The sequence below is a fragment of the Paralichthys olivaceus genome, chromosome 24, assembly GCF_024713975.1.
Source record: "Paralichthys olivaceus isolate ysfri-2021 chromosome 24, ASM2471397v2, whole genome shotgun sequence".
Taxonomy (NCBI): Eukaryota; Metazoa; Chordata; class Actinopteri; order Pleuronectiformes; family Paralichthyidae; genus Paralichthys; species Paralichthys olivaceus.
This window is the reverse complement of record NC_091116.1, coordinates 9,727,783-9,741,550: the sequence shown is the minus strand read 5'-3', so window position 1 is coordinate 9,741,550 and position 13,768 is coordinate 9,727,783. Positions and strand designations below refer to the sequence as shown.

At 37.8% G+C, this 13,768-nt stretch overlaps 1 protein-coding gene across 1 annotated transcript; it reads left to right on the top strand.

Annotated features, from left to right (window-relative positions):
* Positions 1-4,281: 4,281 nt before the first annotated feature.
* Positions 4,282-13,516, top strand: ndfip2 (Nedd4 family interacting protein 2). The gene is made up of 8 exons (XM_020102079.2): positions 4,282-4,423; positions 7,878-8,106; positions 8,348-8,478; positions 8,843-8,930; positions 9,336-9,460; positions 9,828-9,894; positions 10,351-10,456; positions 10,549-13,516. The coding sequence occupies exons 1-7, from the start codon at positions 4,397-4,399 to the stop codon at positions 10,452-10,454; spliced, it is 771 nt and encodes a 256-aa protein (XP_019957638.1). The 5' UTR covers positions 4,282-4,396; the 3' UTR covers positions 10,455-10,456; positions 10,549-13,516.
* The last annotated feature ends 252 nt before the right edge of the window (positions 13,517-13,768 follow it).

Below are 13,768 nucleotides of genomic sequence, written 5' to 3'. Positions count from 1 at the left end.
GCCATTTATTTCACATGTAGAACCTTCACACAATGGGAATCACATTGCAGCACTTTAACTCGAGCTGCTTCTCTTTTGCTCTCAAATACTTGGTTGAAACAAAATGCTACGTCGTGCAATTCCAGCCTACACACAAACAGACAAAGTGGCTTCGTGTGGACACAGTCTATTTGGACTCAGAGGAATAACATTATTATTGTCTGAAATATGATTTAAAAAAGTAATAGGTTAACATGTTATCTGAAATCACATATAAAAGTCATGGGGTTAATGGTCACGTGATGTCCAGACTAACTACATGAAATAAACAGACAGAAGTTTTTGTGTCCCTCATTAATGTCCCACATGATCTGAATTCATCTGAATCATTTGAAGTCTGTTATTTTCATCTTCTTTTCATTCAGACACTTGTCAGAGATAGTTTGTGACAGAAGAACCTCCACTCTGGAACAAATCTATACAAGTGATAACCAACAACTGGAACAAGGTGACATGTCTCAGTCCTTCCATATTGTTATATTCATGTTCATTTTTTTACTTTATCTTAAAAGTTCCTTTATTTGAACTTTATCTTGTCTTGAATTTCACTGTATATTAACTCCATATGATTTTAATGGACTAACTTAAGTTTGATGAGTCTGGTGCAGTACAAATGTCATGTTGGGAGTTGTAAGTAATTCCAAGTTGTACTCCAGTGTGACATCTTGTTTCTCTGTAGCATCAACTCCGCTTCCTCATGTCAAGTGTCTCTCGCTGTAAGAAAATGAAAAACAAATGCAATAAACATACATTTCCACGACAAGTACTGCAGGAGTTAAGTCAATTTTACTTTGTGACCTTCAATATTGACATTATTTCTGATTTCATCCACATCTCTACTCATTCTCACATACTGTATCAACTGTTCACACTTTCAGCTTCCTGACGTGTGTTTTATAAGGTCACATAAAGTTAATCACTTCCTCTTTGCCAGGTTGTCTTCAAAGTAACAGCACTTTTGAATTACTGAGCTTTTATTTTGAACATTGAAAACAATAAAACATAATTTCAGTTAATCTGTCAAACTTGTAAATAATCGGTAATGAAGAAAACTTAAATTTTATGAAAAACCTTGAGAAGACACCAGATTGGTGTCAATTACAATACTACAATGCAAATTCAATCTTTAAAACATTTTAGCAGAAAGATGGACAGAACATTAAACATTCAAGTTGGAAGATGTGTGATGCAACACGAGAGGCAACGTCTCACATACTGAAATGCTTTACTATAAGAAGAAAAAAAAGAATTCAGCTTGGACTTGAACCAAGACCTGATATATACCTCATGATATTTCTACGATATTTCAGACGACATACTAACCTATGACTTTTTTTTATCATATTTTGAACAACATACTAAACTATGTCCCATATTTCAGACTATTTAGTTCACGTAGTTACATTAAAAAGTCATATTTCTATCAAACCTTAAAAGCAAATGTGTTTTATAGTATAACATCCACTCCACCATTGATTTAAATATATCTATGTATATATATATATAATATATGTGATTTCTTTCTGTAACCGCATCAACACACATCACATCAACAACTACATGAATCAACCTTCAAAACAAGAACAAACCATAAAATATGCTGAGTGATTTTAGATGACCTGCAGTTTGCCTGTACGGCCACCAGAGGACGCTACGTTGCTGCAGATGTGGAACACCCCCTCAAGAGAACTTTGCTGTTCAACAACTCCTGCATAAAAGGTACACATTGTTCATTTGACCCATTTCTAATCACTCACACTTTCTGTGGGTGCAGCAGCTGAAATGACTGACTATGGCTGCAAATGACGACGTGGGTGCAAGACGGCAGCGTCCGACGTTTTGGCTTTGTTTCTGTATAGCGGGGCAATGTGGTGATGGAAGAATAAACCTTAAAGAAGACTCTGTAGTACTATTAAAAAGTGTTGATGAGCTGTAAGTGCACATTGAACTGAAAATCCAATGTTGTTTACCTCTACAACAGTGACAGTCTCCTCCACAGGGGATATAACTCCAGGAAAGTACAAAATAAAAGTCTGCAACATGTTATGGTTTCTTGTTTGTTTGTTAGATAAGTTAATGATCAGAGAGATGACATGTGTTCAAGGGTCATGAGTTTTTCATTCAAGGCCAAATGAAGACCACGAGTTAGTAGCTGACAGGCCTCATGCAAATGCTGCTGACTTTAATAATTCACAGACAAACAAAGACTGAAGTAAACTGCGAAATATACTTCATGTCATTTAGGTCTTTTTAAAACTAAACTTATCTACATCTCTGAGTCATTTATGATTCTTTTCTTTATGGAAAGTTGCTGCTTGTGGCTTTGTGGCACCTACTGGTTTCAATTATTCATCATATTATTGTGTGTGTGTGTGTGTGTGTGTGGGTGGGTGGGTGGGTGGGTGTTTATTTATTTGCGTCATCACAATTCTTCAATCCTTGGAAATCCTGTTCATCCCCTGCTGTCAAGTTAGCCAAAGTCACACTAGAATCATACAGAAATATTATCACCTTTTCAAAATAAACACATACCCAGAGCTAATACAGACAATAATAAAAGTGAGTAGCAGTAAGTAGCAGTATATAAAGATTGAAGGATGAGGAATCTCTACTGTCATTTAACTGCTGCTATGAAATTAAAAATAAATATTACAAAAAGGAAAAATACATATAAATACAAGAACTTCTAATAATATTTATATAATATATAGAATATTGACATTTAAAGATGTAAAATTAAATATGCACCTCCATAAAGAAGTTAAAGCATTATTCAGTGGACATAGTGTGCTGAATGAACAATAAATAATCTGCAGCAGCAGTACTTGCAGCAGTAACAAAGCCTACTCATTTGTGTACATTTTTGAGGAAAACATTTCAATACTTTATATATTTTAAATAAATGATAATAATAAATACACTAATAAATAATAATAAAATGTAAATCTGGTCAAAATAAATAGGCTTCTCTTACCTATAGGGATAGATCACCGAATAATGAAAATTCACTCATAATTGAGGAAATTTAGTCAAATAATAAGACTGATTAACGTAACTTCAAATAACTAAACTAAAGTAGTACTTTGACAACTACTACTATTGCTACAAATAATATAATAGTAACATTATTAATAGTACTTATATTACATTATAAATATACTGCTGCTAATAACAGTAATAATCATGCTACTACCTCTACTACTAAAATAATAGTTAGTAGTAATCCTCATCATAAAAATAACAACAATACTATTACTAATAATAATAATAACAATAACAATACTACAAATATTATTCACAATAATTATTATTATTCAATTAGAAAATACTACTGCTAATCAGAAATAATATATACTTCTACTACTACTACTACTACTACTAATAATCATAATAAGAAGATATATATATATATATATATATATATATATCGTATATAATACATCATTTCTCGTGTAATAGGAAGTATTACAGTCTATGTGCAGCTAACCAACAACAATAATAATAATAATGATAATGGCAATAACAATAACGTAATAATAATAATAATAATAAACTGCCTCTGGATTTCAAAGGTTATTCTATGTGTTTCTAAGAATATAATGTGTGGTTTATTGGGAAGTGTGTGATAGGAAGTGGTACAGTCTATGTGCAGCTAACCAATAATAATAATAATAATGATAATAGTAATAACAATAACGTAATAATAATAATAAACTGCCTCTGGATTTCAATGGTTATTCTATGTGTTTCTAAGAATATAATGTGTGGTTTATTGGGAAGTGTGTAATAGGAAGTGGTACAGTCTATGTGCAGCTAACCAATAATAATAATAATAATAATAATAATAATAATGATAATAGTAATAACAATAACGTTATAATAATAATAATAAACTGCCTCTGGATTTCAAAGGTTATTCTATGTGTTTCTAAGAATATAATGTATGGTTTATTGGGAAGTGTGTAATAGGAAGTGGTACAGTCTATGTGCAGCTAACCAATAATAATAATAATAATAATAATGATAATAGTAATAACAATAACGTTATAATAATAATAATAAACTGCCTCTGGATTTCAAAGGTTATTCTATGTGTTTCTAAGAATATAATGTATGGTTTATTGTGAAGTGTGTAATAGGAAGTGGTACAGTCTATGTGCAGCTTGCCTCTCCGGGACTCTCGGTTATTTTCCTGAGCAGCACTTCTGTGGGTCGCAGCCATTTCTCTCTTCTGTTGTTCAGCGACAGCTTGACAGGAGCGCCCCCGGGTCCTGACACTCGAGGCTCGGACACACTCAGCAGCCGGACTCCCCTCTGCCTCCCTCGGCTGGATTCTCCCAGCTGAACCGAACCGGGGATGGACCCAGCGAGTCGATACCAAGTGGTGAGTGTGGATCACCAGCTCGGCCTGTGTGACACAGGAAGAAAGGCCCTGATGAAACATGAAGCCACAACTACATGTACTAACTTTTCACTAACACGTCACATCACAGACCGCAGTAAAAGAACACACAAAAGAGTATTATACCTGTTGTGTATTTCTCCTCTCATGACTTTGTTTGGACATCTAACCTTTGAGTGGACACTTCCGCATCGGCTAGGCTAACGTTAGCTGACATTAGCCCCGCAGGCCTGTAGAAGTTAAAGCCTGAACAATCTGGATCACACAGTGATCATACACGTGGCTGTGTTTACAACGTCGTTATTAAACCTGGGATCACATACACGGCTGTTGACGTGAGAGTTAGCTGTGGATTCATGTTAGCGTGGTAAGAGGCTAGCTGGCTAACTGTGGCTCAATGGGGGATTCTTGTTATTAGAGTTACCATCATTAGCATACACCAATAATGCTAATAACTGTTATTATTATTATTATTGAATGTGATTGTGTTGTGTTTTATGTGGACCCCGAGTCTCAGTTATAAACAATATACTAATAACTAACTAACAATCAACTTAAATAACTAATAATATCTTACTTGTGATCATGTGATTGTATTTTATGTCCACCCTGAGTTTGAATAATATTAATTCTAACAACCACCTAACAACTTCTAACTTTCATAGCATTAATAATATCTTAACTGTTGTGATTGTTTGTATTTTATGTGGACCCTGAGTCCCAATAACAAACAACATACTAATAACTAACACACAATTGTGATACAAATAATAATAATTATATTTTACTTGCTATTATTATGTGATTGTGTTGTATTTTCACATAAACCCTGATTCTCAATAATAAGCCACCTACTAACAACTTAACAACACACTTACTAACAAACAAAACCTCAATAGAAAAACTAAAAGCTTAATCGCTAACTTTTCCAAAGTACATCTTGCTGTTTTTCCTGTTACGGATTAAAGGACAGTACTCTTTGTGTTCCCAATAAGAGTCAAAACAGTCTGAGGACGATTAAAACATGGCCTCCCCCCCACCACACTAAGTGGTACATATTTGAGTTTGCAGTGCGGTCTGAACACGTGAGGCAATTTTTCTAATGGATTAGCAGGCTTGTGCTGGAACAACAGCAGCTTGTGCTCGGATGCCTGTGGTTCTGGGTATGTGAATCCCGCAGGATTCAGAATGTCAGACTATACAATTTTTCTGCATTAATACTCCATCGTTATAATCAAGTTGGGACAGTGGATTCTCAAGGATTATTTCGATACTGCACAGCTCTGGATATTCCTCCTCTCACTTGTTGTGGTTTGTATGTATTCCCATCTTTACCTCATTTAAGCCACATATTTTGCACTGGATCTCTTCTGATTCTTCTCGAAGATTCTCTGATTTATTTTAAGTATGTTGCTCTGCTGCTCTCAGCTGGCCCACGTCAGTTCTGGGTATATTCGGACACACAAGGTGGCTTATGGCCATGTTGTTCAAGATATTATGTAATCCCCTGGTGCACGGGGGTGCATTCTATCTTGTCCTTGATTCCGAGCCAGTTGTCAGGCGCTCATTCACTTTCTGCCTTGTACTTCAATCCCTGCGCTGGTGGAGCTTTTACGGGCTGCACTATCTGCACGGCGATGAACCAACTTTCCTCTAGGTTCGACTTTATGTCTTATAAAACGTCCAGTAGTGTATTGAGCTCTTCTTATTCTTCAGATGTAATTACAATGGGTGTTGCCCCTGTTTGTTGTGGTATTATCCCACAGCAAGAACATTGCCATTACTTCATGGAAAGTCTCCCTTTTAAACACATACTTATGATGCTGATAATTACAACTCAGAAGCACCTTGAAAAATATAGGTTTCATTCAAAACCACAAACCAAAGCTAAAAGTCCCTTCAGCATTTAGATGCCACCAGATTGACTTTTTCAGATAAGGTCTTAAATGACTAAAACTTCAGGAGCAGAAGGGCGGTAGACTTTGTCATTGCATCATATGCCTTGAGGACCTTCAGCTTGCATCATTCAGGCATTAGTTTTACGACATGAACATGTTGAACTTGCACAACCACATTTACACAGAGACGCTTTCTTGTTAGTGGTTCTTTGTTTCTTTTTAATCAGACATTAAACACATGATTAGATGAGTTGATGTTGCTTTGCGCAATAAATTGCTGTGGTCTGGAGCTGTCTGGCCATTTGTCTCAGGGCATTTTCCCGATTTTCACGTTTTCTTTAATTAGCCTTGCATAGAGCATGATGCTCACGGCTTTTTTTCCCATGGTCAATCTCAGCTTTGTCTACACTGAGGTTCAAATTTGACCTAAAACTTTGTTTAAACATATAATTTGGCTCCAAAGCTGAATCAATTTACAACATAAGATGTTTTTGACAACACGACCATGACTTTACAAAATATCTGTGTTCGTAAAAAATCATCATCACAGTTAGTTAACGGGTTGTTAAGTTGGGACTGAATAATGATTTCAAATGAAGCTACATGGGATTTGTGCAAATGAAAAGCAAGCATCATATTACTTCCTCAAGGGCATATTGGGACTCGATAGCTCCAACATCTTAACCCACCAAGATTTCCCGCCACCATGTTCTTGACCCCTCTGTAATTTCAGAAGGTGTTTGGCTCTTTGGCACTGATGAATATTAAGGCACTGAAGTCTGTAAATGGTTCTCTCGGCTATAGTGGCGACTCTCATTGACTGATCACTTTTCCAGAGACCGTCCTCTGGTGCCATACCAGCTTAGCTTCCCATCACTGTGAAAAATGAGCATGACTTTTGATTTGATTGTGATCATCCAGCACAATGAGGATGGGCTATGATTGGTTGATTTATATAATGCTTGGTTAAAATCCAGGTCAATTAAAGGGGAAACTAATCTTGAGATATCTGTGACATCACTATAAAGTAGGCAGAAATGGCTGCAGGTAAAATTTCAAACAACAAACAAGGACACTAAAGCTTTCAATGAAAGAAACAGTAAAACAAACCCTAATGTCCATAATGTGGATAATATGTAAAATACTGGGAAAAGGACCATGCATTATTTGTGGCTGTAATATGTAACCAGTGACTGAAATCTGTTTAATAATCTTTCTGCAAAAAAAGTCCATAAACAAAAACAGATTGTGCTCAAGCCCCTTGTCTTACATAACTTCTTGATGATGCTGTTGCTACAAACAACTATTGAGATGTTCAGCTGTAAAATCCCCCAAATGCAGCTCATGAATACCAAGTTTTACAACTGCCGCTGTCTCATTTACCCTCTGGTTGTCATTTTAGTCAAGTAGTAATCTTTTCTTCATTCTTCGTTGTATAAAATTGTAGCCAGTTTTGTAGTGTCGCCAGCATGTCCTCAAGCAGCCACACAACACATGACGAATCATCTGATCTGTTTAATTTTCTCCCCTCCTGATAGTTGCACAACGAGGACGACTCTTCAGAGGCCTCTACCAGCGATCAGCAGCAATGCACTTCTGCCACAGTGCTGGCTGGTACGTCCAGCCAGGACCAGAGCACGGCCCAGGCGAGCTCGGCCCTGACCTCGTCTGCAGCGGAGGCGTCGGGATCAAGGACTCAGGGGGAAGCAGAGGCTCCCCCACCTCCGTACGCGTCCATTGAACTGGGAGCAACGGCTGCTGTGCCTGGTATGCCATTAATTGTTACTTTAAATGCTGATTTTCTTGTAATTTCTCCATAGTGTGTTTGCGTGCTTCCCACAGCAGCAGGGTTACATCTCTGTGCAAACTTTGAGGCACTTACAGGAATGACTTCACTCGCGAGTCACTGTTGATTTCCATGATGTTACTACTTTGGCCACTACACAAAATATGGTTCCTTTTCTTCCCTTTGTAAACGAGGCTCCTTCCCAATCTGTCTGTCCCACAGAGACTAGTTTCCGAAGTGACTTCCCAGTACCTCCGCCCTACAGTGTTGCCACCTCTCTGCCCACATATGACGAAGCGGAGAAGGCCAAAGCAGCCGCCATGGCTGCCTCCACTGTGGACGTGATGCCACGGGTGAGGAGACACACTCTCTCTTCATATTTGAATCCAAAATCTCCTCCTATGTTTTTCTTTCTTTTTTTTTTTTCTGTGGGCTTCCTGTGTCAACTTCCTTCATCTGAAGCTTTTATTTTCAGTTACCATATTAATAGCAAGCTACACTTTTTTTAGTTGGGTGGGTTTATCTCACAGCATGCGTCAAAAGACAGTATGTAAGTCTCAACTATGTCCCCGCTAAGACACAAAGGAACAAAACTGTGACTGAAGTAGCTCTCAGGGTGAGGGAGGTCCAACATGTTTTGTGACTCATGTGTTGACTCTGTGTGTCATTGTGTATTTTTTTAAACCTACCTCACATTTATCTGCTGTGGTTTGTTAGGATGATGAATTTCCTCCCAGAGATGATTTCAGTGACGCTGATCAGCTGCGAGTTGGAAACGATGGCATCTTCATGCTGGCCTTTTTCAGTGAGTCTGCCTCAAGTTTTTATTTTAAAAGCATCTGTCAAAACATAAGGTTGGAATCAGTATTAGTGAGACATTAATAACTGAGCTGAAGTCAGTGACCACAAGGCACGAAGACTTAATGTTTGAGAGGAAAAGAGGATTGAGAGAGAGCAGGAACATGTTTTAGCTCTGACTAGTTATAATATAAACTATAAGAGTGATAATTATGGATGTAAAGATGTTATTAATGATAGCAGCAATTCGTATAAAAGTGATAATAATAATCATCCAATGCTTATTCATTTTTTTTCTTTCGACACCAGAAAACATTCTACATTCCTTAGTGGTTTTATTTAGAAAATTTCCACCGCCATTTTCTAGATTAAATATCACAAGGAAGTCTAATTCTTTATATTTATCCTCTAGTGGCCTTCCTGTTCAACTGGATCGGGTTCTGCTTGTCCTTCTGTTTGACCAACACCATTGCAGGACGCTATGGAGCCATCTGTGGCTTCGGCCTCTCCCTCATCAAGTGGATTCTCATCGTTAGGGTTTGTATTCTTATATTTGTGCCGCATCGAATTTTCAACAAATATATTGACACATTTAAAAGACCAATCAGCAATCAATGACATTTACTCAGCATAGTCTCAGCATATTACAGATTTAAGGTTAAACAACTTTCTATCATCAAACACATACAGTTTAAATTTAAAGTGTTTTTCCTCAAACATATAGGAGGAAAACAAAGTGGCTGTCTAATAATACAGGTCATCCATAGCATGAATGGATGAATAAAGTACACACAAGACTTATTGAAGTAATACTCATATAAACATGAGTAGAAGTTAACTTTTTGTCTTCTCATTTAACTCCAAGTAAAAATGCTAAAAGTAATAAATGTCTTTTCCTGTCCAGTTCTCTGACTACTTCACCGGCTACTTCAATGGTCAGTACTGGCTCTGGTGGATCTTCCTGCTGCTCGGTGAGTTTATTGTTAAATGGTCCAGAATTTTTAACATTGCAGTATTTTGCCAGTTCATATACAAGCTAAGGCTACATCCATAAATACAATGAAAACCATTCAGATAACTTAGACTGACCATGCACAAGTCGCTGTAAACAGAAAGCAAATTGGCAAATCTGCGGTTGGTCGCTCAGTTGCAGACAATACAAAGATCAAGAAACGGCGATGGTGAAAAGTAAGACCAAGGACGAGGTGGAACTGTGACTGAAAATAAGCGTTAGCAATGTTTTGCATTCACCACTGGTAGTCGAGTCGTGACTGTTCAGAACCAATGTTCCAGGAAGCAAATGATAACATCATCATTTCCAAATGATCTTCTGTCCGTCAAGACTAAAACGCACAACAAGAGTTTTCGTTTCTAAACGTCTCTGTTTAGTTGCTAGTAAGTAGCAAGTAATCCCTCTCCCTTCACAGGTCTCCTGTTGTTCTTCAGAGGTTTCGTGAACTATCTAAAAGTGCGCAACATGTCCGAGAACATGGCCACCTCTCATCGAACGCGTCTCTTCTTCCTCTACTAAAGGTAGAGTACAAGTCTGTTGAGAACATTTTCTGAAAGGAAAAGAAACCACCACATTGAAGCTTGCTCTAATGATGTCATTTCATTTCCCGCAGATTTCCACACCATCACCATTCCTTTTCAATGTGAAGTTCCTTCCCTCCCCCTCGAATGACCTGACTGAGGAGCTGCGCAGTGAAGAGAGGACACTGGGAAGGAAGGAGGGAAAGAAAGTAGGGAAAAGGGTTACCAATCATATCACAGAATAAAACGTCTCACAGCGCAGTCGCTCCTTATGAACCGAGCCGAAACAAATACATCTTCGACGTCTCTTCCTGGGCTTTGTTTTTGTTTTTCTTTGATTCAAAGCCCTGAAATCAAGATCACACAGAGTGCTATTGACAAAAACATGACCTCAGCCGACATTGGCTGTAAACACAGATGTTCCAAAATCAGATTTTGCTCAACAACACAAAATGAAAGCACAATGAAATAATATCAATAGAAGTTTAACCGAAATGAAAGGAAATTTCAACAGTTGCTTGCTCTGACTGCGCGCGGCATACCAGCTTATAACTGAATGAGAAATGCTCAGTGTCTGTTTTTTTCCGACCTTTCTTTCTAACATCAAGTAGAGAATTAATCTTCTGCAGTTAAGATTGCACAGTAACAGCATCTCCAGTACTAGTGTTACCATTCCACATTTTATAAAGTTCAGGGTGTTTTTAAGAAGTCTTACTTTTAGTCTTACTTTGCACATCAGCGGCACGAAACACGGAATATTTCAGAGGCAAATTTAAAGCAGCTAACCATTCGCATTGACCATGATACTATTTAGCTAATAAATCATGAACCTTGCAAAAAGAAAGATGGAATCAGCATCAAACTGTGATGATGTGGTGCTCCGTTTACTAAATAAAAAGAAAAAGGAAGTACCTGCGTGCACCCAGGAGGAGAACTTGGTGGGCTTCACCACTTGGCTTCAGGAGGGATTTCAGGTCCAAGTTCTGCAGCAGCCTGCACCAAGATGATAGTTTTCTCCTCAGTATTTAATATGAGCAAGGTCTTGTTCCCGGGCAGGAGTTGTGTCACCGTTTGCTTGATCCGAGCATCAATTCAGCTACATCTCATCCTTAATAACAGGGAGAAATGGCAAAAGACAAATATATTAAATAACTAGAGAAATAAACTGATCTTACTTTTTGAAGATAGTGGACATCCCATGGACATCTCGCCCTCTCTACCCAGAAAAGTAGAAGCACAAAAGCAAAATGATTTTCAAATTCAGGGCACTGGAATGTGTATGAGGGAAATCAGACACGTGCACGGATCAATCCACATATCACATTTAGTGTTTGTAAACCAAACGTACAAATATTTGAAACAAAGAGCAGGTATTCAAAAGAAATACTGATAATATCAAATCTGAAATGTGCACTTATCATTTTCCCTCCTTTCTTTGCCTTTGAATGAAAACTCACGCTGACCTGGCCTAAGCAGTAGCAATTTTCATTTCATCGTGGCATTTTTAGAAGAGGAGGACCTCTACTGTTTGAATCAAAGAAAAATGAAATATTCTCCAAATGCCTGCAAAACCAAAACTTAATCATATACCATATTACAGCAAAAATATCGCAACAGACCTCCCTCTCCTCCACCTACAAAACATCATAAACGCCTGCTTTGTCTTCTCCCAAATCCGTCTCGTAAAAACATTATCCGTAAGCTCCCGGGGACCGAAGCCAATCAGTGAAAGCTCCTTTTGAGGCCTCAGAGGCCAGAGGAGGGCTGCCTCGTATGCACTTCCACATTTTACGTACAGTAACCGTTGACGTGCCAGGCTGCCGTAAAAACTCTATGAGTCTTATGCAAGTTAGTGATTTGTGATGGCCGACATTACTTGTGGGTGTAAAGTCCCGTGATAAGGGGGTAGATGTAGTTGAATAGTTAAGTCATCATAGATCGAGATCCACTTACATCATCAGGTTCGGTGCAGAAGTGATCGATCGTTTTTCGATGAAGCTGAGGGGCTGACAGAACAAGCAACAAAATTGAATTTAATCGCCAGTAAAATCAGAGGAAAGTGCAGTGCAATGAAAACCAGTAGAAAACGTGACTGGTTGTGCATGTGATGCACTATTTTAGAGAACACCAGCACACAGATCTCTCTCTGGGATTTTGGCTCTCTAACGATAAGATTCAACTTTTCTTCCTTTTTTCTCTTCACAAGTGAGAAGCTCTTTGGTGATGTAACGTGGCTCCAGTCGTGGAGGTGGCTCCTGTGTGGACGAGCCACCTTTTTAATCATGTGATCAACTCGGAACAATATTTTCTGTGACACGTGTGCAACAGCGATGAATACGTGGGACACTGTCCAGAGCGGACAGAGCACGTGTTCGTCATGAAAATGGAGTCTGAACCTGCTTGTTTTTTTTCTTCCTTGATTATTTTCATCATCCAGAAAATGAGATGTGTATACCAGCTTATGCCAATTCATAATATTTGCACTTTGGAGAATTTCTGTACAGAATGAATTGTGAATCTGCTTAACTTGACGTGGGGGTAGAAAAAGAAATACGTTAGCCATCCAAGTTTTTCAACTGGAATTCTTAATCATCCCAAATGGATAATTTGCCTTTTGCACTTTTCATTAAAAAAAAAAAGAAAAAAAAAAGGAAGATATATTGATATTGTGTGTCTTGTTTCGTTGCTTTTAGCCCAAACTGTGACAGCTTGAGTATTGCCAAACCTTTTTTTTTTTAACCTTTCTTTTCTCTTTTTCTCTTTTTGTTTTGACTCTGGTCGTATCTGACAGCAATATCAAGCTCTTTCGATGAATTCAAGCTGCACGATTTATCCACCTCAATGAGTGGGTCGAATATTAGGATCAATCTAGTACAACATACATGTGTTTGTTTGTAAATAAATGATGGAATAAAATGTGACGGCAGCCAAGTTAAAAAATAATCCTTGTAACATCTTCTCTCGCAGTTGTTATGCATTTAATGTAAGTTGTAACTGGAACTTAATTGACGGATGATGTCTTGCCAAAATGCCAATAAAGTTCAAAAGCCTGCCTGTTAAGTTTTATGTTGTTTCCTGTGATTTTTGTACTGTGCACTGAGCCTGATTTATTAAGCAGATTACTTTAGCTATCATTTGCACACATTTGGGGTTTAAGATTAATAACACGACACCATTGCACCAATAAAGCGACATTGTCATTTCACATTATACATGATTACAGCCAGTTGATCCGTTGTTAACATAAAAACACAAAGTCGAGCAGCTTTGATAAAGTTAATTCTTGACAAAGGATTTTCTTATACCTCTCTG